Raw genomic sequence first — 13603 nt, 5'->3', positions numbered from 1 at the left:
GTTTCGAGTTTAAATCAACAATAATATCATGTGTGAGTTGTTTTCGATGATAATTGTGTGAATTTAATTTGACGTGTAAGGTTTTCAAGGCCGGCGAGTGTTTCGCGGGAAAAGGGCGGAAGGATACAGCGGTGGAGCGAGAGGGGGAGTGCTGCGGCGGTTTTATTGCAGCCGGCGCAGCGCTCAGCTGTGATTCTCACGCCGCTGATGGTGGACTGCGTGTCGTCCTCACCGGGTCGCTGGTGCAGCCTTTCAACTCTCTATGCATGCTTCACACCGCCTCACTGAAACAGTCTGCAACACCTCCGTGGAAGGATTTAATGTTACTTTCATACTGGAATAACTTTCCTGCCCTTTTTTGCGCTTTTTGGGTCGATTTCGCCCTGTGTTCTTCCGCCGAGAGTTTAAAATCTAAAAGGTAAGGGAGGGAGTGGGGTTTCAGGAGCTTGCACGTCAGCTTCCCATACCAGTTTAGTCAAATAGATAATCGTTTATCGTCAGCAGCAGTTAAGTGAAGGTGGGGTTTCCCCCTGTTGCGCTTAATTTACTATCAGTTTCCCAAATTGAGCACCTGCTGCTGCAGCACTTGTGCATGCATGCAAGGCGTGCAAAAGCGGGTCGATGTTTTGGAGTGGCCATGTGACGTTGCTTACACTTAATGTTGCAGAACAGGATCAGTGCCAAGCAGCTGCTGTGAACCTGCAGACCTGTAAGAGTAATCATCTAATCATCCATTCTTTCTTTTAACCAGCTTCACTATAAGGAAAAAGACAACGGAGTCAAAATGCCGCTGAATTCAAGTTTGGCGAGTAAAAACTATGACTACGACTACGACTCCCTGCAACCGTATTTCTACTATGATAACGAGGAGGAGGATTTCTACCCTCAGCAGCTTCAGCCTCCGGCACCAAGCGAAGACATCTGGAAGAAATTTGAACTGCTGCCGACCCCTCCCCTCTCCCCGAGCCGCCGGCCGTCCCTGTCAAGCCTCTTCCCCTCCACGGCGGATCAGCTGGAGATGGTGACCGAGTTCCTGGGCGACGACGTGGTCAACCAGAGCATCATCTGCGACGCAGACTACTCCCAAACCTTTCTCAAGTCCATCATCATCCAGGACTGCATGTGGAGCGGCTTCTCCGCCGCGGCCAAGCTGGAGAAGGTGGTGTCGGAGCGGCTCGCCTCCCTGCACGCCGCGAGGAAGGAGTCGGCGGCCGGTGAGTGCGCGGAGCCCGCCGGTGCAGCCGCCTGGAGGCTCAACAGCAGCTACCTGCAAGACCTCAACACATCCGCGTCGGAGTGCATCGATCCATCTGTGGTTTTCCCGTATCCGATTGCAGAGACGCCCAAGCAGAGCGCAGGGACGCCGCCTAGTAAGGATTTGGGACTGGACACGCCGCCAAACAGCGGCAGCAGCAGCAGCAGTTGTAGTGACTCAGGTAAGCTGATGCACTCATCATGCAGTCACACCCCTCCGTGCAATTAGGAATTTCCCTCTGCTGAGTGTGCAAAGATTGTATCTACTGTTTTGCCTAAAAGGAGGCCAACTCTCGCTTTAATTGGTATGATTTGCAGTCAGATTTGCAGGCAGGAGGCAGAGGCGTGCTGCCTGTTCACCCATGTCATGTTGTAGACTGCTGTGAGATTAGCTAGAGGCTGCAATGTTAAGCAATCAACTGATGTGGAAGGAGAGATTGTACCCCCTCCCTTCCCTCTGTGCCATGCAGTGTGAATGGGCTGCTGATGCTGAATCAGTGTGTGACTGTTCTGATTTTTGTGTTGCAGAAGACGAGGATGGAGATGATGATGAGGAGGAGGAAGAGGAGGAGGACCAGGAGGAAGAGGAGGAGATCGATGTGGTGACAGTGGAGAAGAGGCAGGCAGTGAAGCGGTGCGACCCCAGCCCGGCGGAGACCAGGCACCCGAGCCCTCTCGTGCTGAAGAGGTGCCACGTCTCCACCCACCAGCATAATTACGCCGCCCATCCATCCATGAGGCACGAGCAGCCGGCTGTCAAGAGGCTGAAGCTGGAGAGCAGCAACAGCAGCAGCAGCGGAGGAGGAGGTGGCAGCAGCGGCGGACACAGCAGGGTCCTCAAACAGATCAGCAGCAACCGCAAGTGTTCGAGCCCGAGGACGTCTGACACAGAGGACTATGACAAGAGACGGACACATAACGTACTGGAGCGCCAGAGGAGGAACGAGCTCAAGTTGAGCTTCTTCGCCCTGCGGGATGAGATCCCTGAAGTTGCCAACAACGAGAAGGCGGCCAAAGTGGTGATCCTGAAGAAAGCTACAGAGTGCATTTACAGCATGCAGACAGACGAACAGAGACTCCTCTCGCTCAAAGAACAGCTGAGGAGGAAAAGTGAACTTCTAAAGCAGAGACTTGCACAGCTGCAGAGCTCTCGCGCTTAAAGTTTGAGGCATCAGACCTTTTCAGACTTGTTGGCCTTTTGTTTTTTATGCAAGTTCAAGACTTGGGGTGTACAGTTGTTGTTGCATGCAAATGCAAAGCGGATTAAGTTGTTTGGAATCTCTTTGATTTCAATGTTAAAGCTGCCTCAATTGAAGTTATGGGTGGAATAAATATTTAAAAGTTTATTTTTATTAATAAAATATTAAAAAATGGGGCTACCCTGCAGAGGGCCCAAACTAAAATATAAATTTTTATGTTTTGTATATAATTAATATTTCCTAAGAAAATGTATTTTTGGATCTCAATTGTCTGGATGTTCAGACCCAGTGTTTGTTTTTTTCCATTATGTTCCTAGGTTCTTTTTGAAATATAAAAAAAATGGCTCTTCTTGAATCTGTGTCCTTGTTCTTGCAGCGCAAAAACACACACCACACACGTCATCACAGCAGACACATTAACATACACCGGGGATATGTTGAGTGGTCTCAACAGACGCAGATAAGCCACAGATAATTGCATGATTTGAATAAGTGAGTGACATAAGATGCTCATGTTTAGATGTAAGGATGCCCAGACAGAGTCACTCGTCTCCCACTGGCTGCTCCAGGTCAGAATATAAGGTGCACTGAGGGTTAAATATTTTCACCTGAGGATGCTGTTTGGGTGCATGGTCATGAAGACAAGGTAAGCTCAGACTTTGATGCATAGATACATGACTTTAACCAAAATGAGAGCTAGTTTTTGACAATATTCCAGCATCACTGATGCTATTAAGTGAACTAGTGTCACCAAAACATGTCACAGTCCCTCCTGCATAAGTGGAGTGGATATGTAAGGGCATTCAAGTATCTGAATTTGACCTGTTCTGCTTCCAGTTTGGACCAGAAACACCTAAAAAGATCAATGGATGCACACAAACTTGCATGATTTTCTCCCTAATTAAGTCCACTGACAGCTACCTCAAACACCTTGCATTGTTAGACACAGTTAGGCAATGAAGCTGATTGTTAAAATGGCCAAATGATCATGTAATTCATGTCTCAGGTCAGATTTAAGTCAAATTTTGCATGTGTGAAAGCAAAACAAGTTGGGTTACAGTTGCAAACTCACGCATTTATCCCTCTGCAGACTATAACACAGTCTAAATGTGTGTTTTTTTGACAAGAAACTGTCATAGCTATCTTAAATCAAGGTATTAAAGCTCTATCATAATGAAAATATTATAAGAAATAATCAATAATAACCAATAAAAACACTCCAAATAACCTCCCATTGAAAACTCACATGTATTTAAGCCTTTACATTATATTTCGTGTCTTACATTACTAAAACACACCTGTATTATTGTTGATATTGCGCCGACTTTTCGACCGGCTTTCCAGCCTCGCCGTGACGTCACGCGCCGTATCCCGAGCGCTCCCCTGAGCGCGTGGTCCTGGTCGCGAGCACATGGAAGTGAGGTCGAGATTTGTGTCTGTGAGACGCGCGACTGATCACCAGGAAAAAAAAAGGGAATATAAAAGCGATAAAGGATCGAGACAAACTGTGGTCCCAGCGGTAAGAGCTCTTTATGTGTCCTCTATCGACTGCATTCATCATTTTAAAACTAATTCTGTAATTACACTGATTAACACACGTGATGATATAACAAAGTAAAAGCTCTTTATCTCTCAATGTGCCTCCTGTAAACTTGATATAAAGGAGTAATAGTGGCTGTGAGGTTGTGAAGGAGTTTGCAGAGGTTTAATGTGATGTGAAACTATTGTTCTCAGGACAAGTGTTATTTTCGTCTGGCTTCTCTATTGTCTGTCCAACTCCTATTAATACTGCTGGAGATGTTTATATGCATGATCTGTTCTGATGCTTACTTCATGTTTTTTTTGTTTCTGTATACTTCCCAAGCCTTTATTCTCCATGGAGCACAAAGTCTAGAGCTGCTTCAAGCATTGTTTTATCTGTGCTGTCAGTGTGATAGTACAGTGATCATAACAAAAGATGATAAAAGGCATCAGTGATAGCATCAGGTACTGCTCAGGGCTCTCTTATGCGTAATTTATAAGCTATTTTCTGTGCAGCTTGTTTGTGTGCAACAAAGGAGGATTTTTAAACTATATATATATTTTTTTATTCTGCTGACCTGTGAGTGCATATAAAAGCAGTTGATGGTGGAGACATGAGGTAAAGCCACACTGAGACATGGGAGGACCACAAAAGATGGGATTAGTGTGGAGTCTTTGTGTGCACTTTGTGGGTGGGCAGGACGGGTGTATTGTGAGCAGGGAGAAAGTGTGCTGTAAGTGGCTGACCTGGGTTCAAGCCTCCATGACAACGTGCATCCACCCTGCTGAAGTTTTTGTCCAGGGAAATACTGGATCCCTGTGCGGAGATGATGTCATTTTGGCACAAATAAAGAATCTGATTATCACAAGACATCTACAGAGAGACACTTTAGATTAACACTGGGCTTGATTTGGGTGTAAAGTGAAACTTTTGTGTCTTGGTTGCAAATAACCGCTGTTGTAAACCACATTTCTGTGGCTGTAGTCCACTGGTGTTTACCCCAGTTTTTACCCTGACGTGTCAGTGTCTTTCCACCTGCAAAGCCCCTACAGAAGTCATGCCTACTGGGACTGTTTCTGCAAAATGACCCACAGTATTTCAGCAGCTTGCATAGATGATCTATTGTCGACTGCTCCTGTTAATATTTCATCATTACATGAATTAAGTTCAGCAATTCAAGTCCGAACTGGCTCAGTGTCAAGTACAAGAACTACTTTACTGTACCTGAAACTGAGGCTTAAACGAGCCCCATTTTGGCTTCTAGTGCACTGTACGATGTAACTAAGTACATCTAATCTGGTACAGATTTGAGGTACTTTTATTCTACTTAAACATTTTCTTTTCATGCCACTTTCTGCCTCTACCCTACTTCATCAGGGTGTCTATGGGTCCTTAAAACATCTTAAAATGTCTTAAAAATTCTTAATACAAGGCCTTAAAAGATCTTAAATTGTCTTAAATTCAGATATGATGGGTCTTAAATATTTTCAGTCACATAACCACAAAAATTTCTCCAGCCTGACAGACCCAGTGAGTGTTTACAATATGATCATTGGACAGACCGAAGATTTGCAATAATAAATAGCATTTATGACAGAGATGAGATTTTGTTTTCTTCTTACATTAAGCACATTAAACTTCAACTCATCTTAGTTGTTGTCATTTTCCTTTACTGTTCATTTTGAACTGACAACAGTGTGTTTACTTGGAAAGAGTATGTAGAAATGCGTGTCACACACACACATGTATATATAATTAGGGATGTCATGATTATAGATTTACTTGGTACGATTATTGTCAGGGAAATAATCATGGTTTTACGATTATCACGATTATTATGCATTAATTAATTTCACACTATAAATGTGTAAAAAACATGAACACTCCTTATAGATCTTTAAGTTTCATTTATTGCCATGCCAACATAACAAAAGTAATATAGCAACAAAGAAAAGTAACCAAAAAGTACAAGATTTAATGACAATAATCCCATTGGAATTAAACAAAAACCACCTCTGTGTTAAACATCCACAGCAGGATTTCCCTTTTGGGAAAAAAGGTTTCAAAAGCTACATATATTTCTTTACATACTTTCTGTAAACTATATTACAAAAATGTTTCTGAACATTTTTTTGGACCTGAGAAGAGAATTTTTAAACAGGAAAAAAAAACATCTAGCTAGCTTTTGACTTATAGATGCCCTTTGAAACATACATAATCCATACTTCATCACTCGGAGACGCCTATTCACCTGTACCGCTTGTGTAACTTTGTTTTCATTCCGTGAGAGTTGGGCTGATCTGCCTACTGTATATGGTTCCATCCCAGCATAATCTTTGGAGAGTGACGGTGTTGAGAAATCTTAACGAATAATTAACCATGGCATTTAAAATCGTGGTTAATAGTGAAATCAAGTAATTGTGACATCCCTATATAATAGCTATGTATTTCCATTGCAGGTTTGGTCTTAAATTTCATATAAGTTGGTATTAAAAAAAGGTCTTAAATAGTCTTAAATTTAACTTGGTTATATCTGTAGACACCCTTTTTACTTCATTTATCTGGCAGCCTTAGCTACTTTACAAGTTACAATTTTTGCTAACAAAACATATAAAGATCTTCTAAAATATGAAGTTTTGTTATGAATTAAACTGCCCATCAGTATACACAAGTATAGCTACAGCAATTAGTTGATTAATTAACTAGTCTAGCTATTTGGGTAATTGTTTGTCATTTCTGTTTGTCAGCTTGAGGTTGTTCTTTTTTAGACTTTTCTTCTTGAGTATTTTTAGTTTGATACTTCAAAGGTATACTATGCAGGATTGTCAGTCACTGTTTGTGAACATGCTCAGCAGGGAAAGTAAGAGTAAAAGCCAACCCTAGATTCACTCTCATTTGGCGTTTCGCATAGCTATGTTTGTGTTTTTTTGATGCTGTGTCTCTGCTGCTCATAGTCTGGTACCTGGTTGCTACCTTTTTATAAAGCCCCGACCTTACCTGAGTGCTCGGGGGTACACTCCCATAAACTTTATTATGAGTATTTTACTGTGTGGTATTAGTAGTTTCACTTAAGTAAAGGATCTAAATACTTCCTCCACTACTGCAATGTCTTAGTGTTACATTCGAGTCACAAAGTGTCTGTTTCTTTTAAAGATAAATAAGGAGCGATACAAACCCAGACATTGTTTTAACACCACTTCAAATGATTGTTTTCATGATCATTAATCTGATGATGACTTTGACTAATTATTTGGTCAGCAAAATGTCAGAAAGTAGTTAAAAGAATCATCACTATGACAGATATCTAGTTTTTGTCTGACCAACAGTCCCAAACACAAAGATATTCAAGTTAAAGTGATGTGAAACTGAGAAAAGAAGCAAATCTTCACACTGAAGAAGCTGGAAACAGCAAATATTTGTCATTTTTGCTTCATTAAGGATGATTATTGGGCTCTAAATATACTTATTTCATGTTAAAAAACAACCATACAACATTTAAATGTGAAATCATTGCAGTTAACAGTGACTTTGGCTGTTTAGGAGAGAGATTGTTGAATGTAGTTGAGTCACATCCAAATTTGTTGCTGTTCCTCGAGTGAGAAAGGGAATTTTTACTTTCTGCATTGCTGTGATTGCATCAGCTTTCGACCTTGTACTCCTCACTGCAGAGGCTTTGCAGTTAATGTTGTGTACGTTGTGTCTGAGATCTGTGTGTTTTCCAGTCAAACTCACAGCGAGCCAAACTTCACTGCCTCGCCACAACGGCTGCACACATACTTTTCAGATACTTTAGAGGCCCAGGAATACATGGAGGTCTGCTGTTATGTAATGTTTTCCAGAGCTGGAATAGATTAAAGAGGTTCATACTCCTGAAGTCAGAACTGTAGCCACTCGCCAGCTAGACTTTTCTCTCTGGCTGCGTCTCATTTTACACCATCATTATTATCACATGACATCACTTTCCTCTTTGGAAATACGCTGCCTCATTTGCATGCTCTGTTTCTGTCTCTGAGCTGTCAGTGGGTTTTTATTGGCGGTGACGACCTGTGTTTGGCTGCCAGCGTCTCGCCTGCGCAGTGTTTTCATTCTACCACGTGAGAGTATCTAGGAATATGCTGCTGAGGAATGTGACACGTGTGCTCTTAAATGCAACGCCACCACATACTTAATGTGGAACTAAAGTTTGATTTCTCATTTTTGTGTGTCAGGAAAATATAAACTACGTTGATACTGCAGCTATTTTTCCATTTTCCAAATTGTTTTTGGACATATGTGTGGAATTAGCATGTAGCCTCAAACCTCTGGCTGGGCATTTCCCATGGCAACAGCTGACTGACATTTGTCACGTAGTGTTGCTAGGAGACACAGCATCAAGTTCCGTGGTTCCCTAGCGACTGCAGAAGCCCCGTTTAGGTTACTTTAAGAAAGTTAGGAAATTGGAGGCTAGCAAGCTAGGTTAACTTCTAGCTTCTGCTCAGAAAGTGGAAGCTAGTTAGCCTAGCTTGCTAACATTAGCATTATTAACTAAATATTACTTTTTCTTTGCTATTTCAAAACCTGCTGAGCCAATGACAGCCAGCATGATCTGAGGTTTAGCTGGATAGCATCAGCTGTCCTGGAAATTGCAGTACCACTATTTGGCCACTATGAAAATTGGCTCCAAAGCCTGGCGCACTTCTTGGGGGCCTGGGTCCAGGTCATATCCCCAGGAACGGAGTTGGGCTTTGAAGCCAGTTTGACAAAGTGGCTAAACCAGGCCCCCAGGAAGTGCGCCTCACTTTGAATCCAATTTTCATGGTGGCTAAACGGTGAAATTACAACCTCCAAGTCCATCATGTGATGCAGCTGGGCCCAAAAAGACTTTTTCCCATACACTTACATCAGGAAAGAGACGTCTGCAAATCAGTGCACTAATTTATTTTTTTTAGCGTCACAACCCCCGCAAAGTGACTCATTTCACTATCAAGATTTAATCACTTGACTGGTGGAAGTCTCTAGTGTACTTGCTCTAGAGACTTCTGGGCCCTATGATGCAGAAGCAGTGCTGATAATCTGGGTTATTTTATATGCGGCAGTTGAAGGTTTTTGGCTTCATGCGCCACTGAGCAGCTTTAACAGGAATAACTGGGCCCAGCCTCCTACACTGTATCCAGTCTTCTCTTTACATCTATAGGATAAACTGTGGAATTACAACTTCTGGGTTCGTCACATGATGCCATTGGGCCCAAAAAGACCTTTTCATCACATGCTTACATTATGACATCTGTAAATCAGTGGATCCTAGATGTTGTAAAATTCACTAATAGCCGAATCATAGCCAAAGTTATTTTATGGCATTCATTATAGCAAACCTGAGACCAAGCACTTTGCAGGCGGGGTTAAAGGAATATTCGTGTGCTTTCACAATGGGCCCATGGATGCAGGAGATCTGGACAATTTATACCCAGAAATGAAACTTTTTTGGCTTCATGTTCCACGGAGAAATTTTCATAGGAATGACCAGGGCCCTGCCTCTAACACTGTATCCAGTTCTCTTTATACATCCATGTTACAGTTTTTTTCTGACAGAAAATGGCCAGCTAACTGCCTTAAACTGGAATTTGTAATAACTGTTTTGACATAGTAAATAGGCTAAACAGGTCAAAACAACACTACACCTGCCTGATTCTAAGCAAAAACGAAGTCTAATTTTAGTTTGACCTTAAAAGGGCTCATTCCATATCTTCCTTATTTTGTTTAGTAAAGGGTACAAATCATGACATTTTTGCCTTGTACAGATTAGTCGTCATCGTTTTCCTAACGTCACTGTTGCTTGCAAACAGTTCTTGAGCTCACTATCTGACTTATATGTTTTTCTCAGATTTAGATAAGTAAGGCTTTTGTACTGTATGGAGTCTCAGAAAGAGACCATTTGGAGCAGCAGTGTGGGGCGCTCACAGCCATGTCTGGCTGTTATGTAACAGTAATGGTCCCTCTGGTGGATGATGTCATTGGCTAACCTCATATGCTTTTTAAATACACAATTTGATAAAGAAAACCAAGATATGAGAAAAATGTATACATTTCAAACTCCAGTTTAAAAAACTCTCATTTAAAACTTTTTTGGCTTGATGTTTCTTCTAGATTAGCAGCATACTGTAACACCAATACACATTACCTTCCCTTTCAGTGGTGGTGTTTTCACTTTTAGCCATTTCTCTGAGAAAGTCTCTCTGACAAGCCTTAAAAAAAATCACATATCTTTTTTCCATCATGCGGCACTGATGGAAAAAGCTGCTGAATGGCCGGTCAGCCCTTTTTTCTATTTGCATGCAGGGGGTGTCGGTGCATAGCAGAGTGCATTGTCATGTGCTATATTGTACCGCCGATCCTCATCAAAGCAGGACGCTCCAGCTGGATTAGAGTTAATTCTCCCACAGGAGTTCCTCGTCAGCGTGGTGTGTGCAGACCTCCACACAGGAGGCCAAAAGGAGGGAAGAGTTTTGATGCCAAGTCCTGGTGGAGGAGAGGAACGCTGCAGCATACAGCAGGCTAGATACAGTTGCATATCAGATTATCTTTGGTATTTAGCCGTACCTGACTTCATTCCCATTTTTAATTCATGTCACATGACAAATTGGATTATATTTATATTAAGCAAAAATCTGTGGCATGTGGGAAATTTGATGTTCCTGTTAGATATGTGCATAATAATAATGTTCATCTAGGTGTTCAACTGTAAGAAAATCTTTTGGTTTTAGACTATTGGAAGCAATTGGACGATGCCACCTTCTGCTCTGGGAAATTTTCAGTGGGACTTTTTCACTGTTCTCCATCTCTGTGACATTTTATAAATAGTAAGAATAATCATAAGTTGCAGCCCTTCACACTGCTATCAAAGAACAAACCATTTAACTCCTGTGTTAATACGTTCCTTAAGATGCACTGGCTTGGTGTCGTAGTGTGGGTTGATGGCTCGGGCTGCAAACAGGTGACTTGTTTCTTAAAAATACCATGAATACAAAGTTTCCATTTTGGGTCTAAACATGAGTGTCTGTGTCTTAGGTTTACAGTTTCTACAGAGTAGTAGTGTTGAGTTTAAAGAGAGACAGCAGGAGTAGAAGAGAGGAATTACCCTCCATAGAAAGGCTATCCAAGGTCTCACCCATCAGTGTTCAATCACATTAATATCATCCAGAAAAGGAAATGACACACCCAGTGTTTCAATCAGTCACACTGATGTCCTGCCTTGAGTCACTCCATATGAGTGAATGAAAGTGATTTCATGTGACCTTCTGTATGCATCCGGACAGAACTCAACGTTCCCAGAGTTTCAAAAACTGAATATAAAATTGTACTTACCTGATATCATCAAAGTCACTTTTTCTATTATAAATATTCATGCTGGATCTATAAAAGTTAATACAGTTGTTGAGGGACTGCTCATACTGTTCTTTTCCTTTAGCCACACTAGCCATGAGTCAGTCCACCACTTTGGTCCTAATGTCTATAAACCAGACCCTCCAGGATTTTGCGGGCTGTTTTTGGGATCGTTGAGGCTCGAAATGCTTGCGTTCACGGCAGGTTTTCTAAAAAAAAATTGCAATGCATGTTTATAAGCATTTATTACAATTAAATTCAAGTAGAAATTGCAAAAATAGTTATGCTGCTGTCTCAGATTTGGAGCCGATAATGAGTATTCATTGTTTCCCACTGAATTAGAATCTGTGTGATGGTGATGGTGTCAGGCAGTAACAGCTGATCGGCAATGACGAACTGTTGCTGAGATTGACGTAACGCTAAGCTCTCTGCCTGGTTACGCGAGGTAACATAGCAGCAGCATCTATCATCCAACACTGAGCTATTAAACAGTCCCAACAATCTCACACCGACACAGAAATGGCTCAACTCTGTTGTTAAACCCATTAATAACCATTGGGTTAACTGTCACATTAGCCATGTGACGCTAACAGTTAGCCCTGTTACTGTGTGTGTGACTGTCCCAGACACAGAGCTCACACTCCTGCAGCAGCATAGAGAGAGAACAGACAAGGAGGGGCTGAGCAATCAGTACACTCTACAATCAAATGAGATTTTACCCATTTTAAATACTTAAATTTGCCATAAAGTTGCGGTGAGAAATTTGCAAGGTTGCACAGGCTGCAAAGGGACTGGCTGAATTTCATTTATTGTTGTGATCCCAACATTCTGGGGGGACTGATAACCAAATGTCTGCAAATCCATGCATAATCTGTGGGCAACAGAAGAATATTTTGGTGTAGGAAGTGTTGTGTTTTCTGATTGTAGTGAGTTTGTAGTCCCAGTAGCACCCAATCAGGTTTGGGTGGCAGGTAAAGGTCTGTGCAGAGAGGCAGAACGCATTGACTGAAATGGAACCCAGTGGCCATAGTCTGACAATGATTTAGCTTTTCATTAAGTTTGTTTAAAAAAAAAAGATTATTTGTCTGCAGAAATATGAAGACATCTGTTTAAAGAGATTACTCGAATGACCAGCACGCAGAGGAAGAAGTCTTGGCCCAAATACCCACTGACTGCACCAGATCTCCCGACATATTGGCCGTTGTCCTCAGAGGCTTATTTTCGTCAGACCAATAAGGGGTTCAGAGATTGCTTTGGTCCATGCTTAAATATATCAACAACTACTGATTGCCATTTGAGGAAACTGATGGTGCCCAGAGAGCACAGATCACTCCTAAAGAGTTTGATGATCCCCTGAATTTTCCTCTGGCACCACCAGAAGATTGACATTTGTTGTTCCAATGAGTTCAATGTTTCCACAACTATTGGATGGGTTCACATTTAGTACCATGTCCCCCACGGGATTAACTGCATTAACTTTGAGGATAACAATCTAAATTACAATTTGTCCAGTACTACAGTTAACGACTAAGTAATTGTCAAACTAATGACATTCAGCCTCAGCTGTATGCTGTGTTAAATGCTGTGGAGGCATGCCCACATGTTAACATATGATGGTGGTAATCATTATACCTGCTGAACATCAACATGTTAACGTGGTCATTGTGGGCAATTTATCATGCTAATGTTAGCGTTTAGCTCACAGCACCACTGTGCCTCAAAGCTACTTTTCTTTTAAAGCAGAAAAGAGCTGCATCTCCCTCATTTGGGGCAGGAGTAAACCTCAGGCTTAAGCATGTCATGGAAAAGAAAAACTTGTTTCCATCAACAAACACTGCCGTCCACCTCTCAGACACGTGAAACGTTCCTCACAGAACCAGAATTACAACAAGCACCAGCGTCTCTAGTAAAACTTTGTTGGGTTTTATTGTTTTTTTGTGGTTGAAATAAACTTGTCCGCATCTGTTTTTACTAAGAGAGTGCAGTCTAGCGTGCACGTCTTTTTAAATATTATTGTCAAATAAAAATACCTTTCTGCGCTGTGGAAGAATTAGTTAGCTCACAATAATTAGTCTGCATCGTCTGTGTGTCTTTAAAAACTTTTAATTCCTTTTAGATTTAGTACTCCACTCCATGTATAGTTCATGGGTGGAATATTAGACAGTGGGCCCCTGGGCAAAGATATGCAAAGAGCCCCAAAACCTTTCCAATATAGGAATATATTTGTTTCTTTTTGTAATGATTTGGATCTCACTGAGATCATTTTGTG

At 41.7% G+C, this 13603-nt stretch overlaps 1 protein-coding gene across 1 annotated transcript; it reads left to right on the top strand.

Annotated features, from left to right (window-relative positions):
- The first annotated feature begins 201 nt into the window (after positions 1-201).
- Positions 202-2797, top strand: myca (MYC proto-oncogene, bHLH transcription factor a). The gene is made up of 3 exons (XM_049565751.1): positions 202-418; positions 752-1436; positions 1783-2797. The coding sequence occupies exons 2-3, from the start codon at positions 785-787 to the stop codon at positions 2412-2414; spliced, it is 1284 nt and encodes a 427-aa protein (XP_049421708.1). The 5' UTR covers positions 202-418; positions 752-784; the 3' UTR covers positions 2415-2797.
- The last annotated feature ends 10806 nt before the right edge of the window (positions 2798-13603 follow it).

The sequence above is a fragment of the Epinephelus fuscoguttatus genome, linkage group LG21 (genome assembly GCF_011397635.1).
Source record: "Epinephelus fuscoguttatus linkage group LG21, E.fuscoguttatus.final_Chr_v1".
Classification (NCBI taxonomy): Eukaryota; Metazoa; Chordata; class Actinopteri; order Perciformes; family Serranidae; genus Epinephelus; species Epinephelus fuscoguttatus.
The sequence above is the reverse complement of the archived record's forward strand: the minus strand, read 5'-3'. Positions and strand labels throughout refer to the sequence as shown.

Excerpts from the sequence above, each read along its gene's own strand:
- myca (XM_049565751.1), top strand. The coding sequence starts at position 785 with ATGCCGCTGAATTCAAGTTTGGCGAGTAAAAACTATGACTACGACTAC. Across the intron at positions 1,437-1,782 it reads CAGCAGTTGTAGTGACTCAG|AAGACGAGGATGGAGATGAT; the intron begins GTAAGCTGATGC and ends TTTGTGTTGCAG.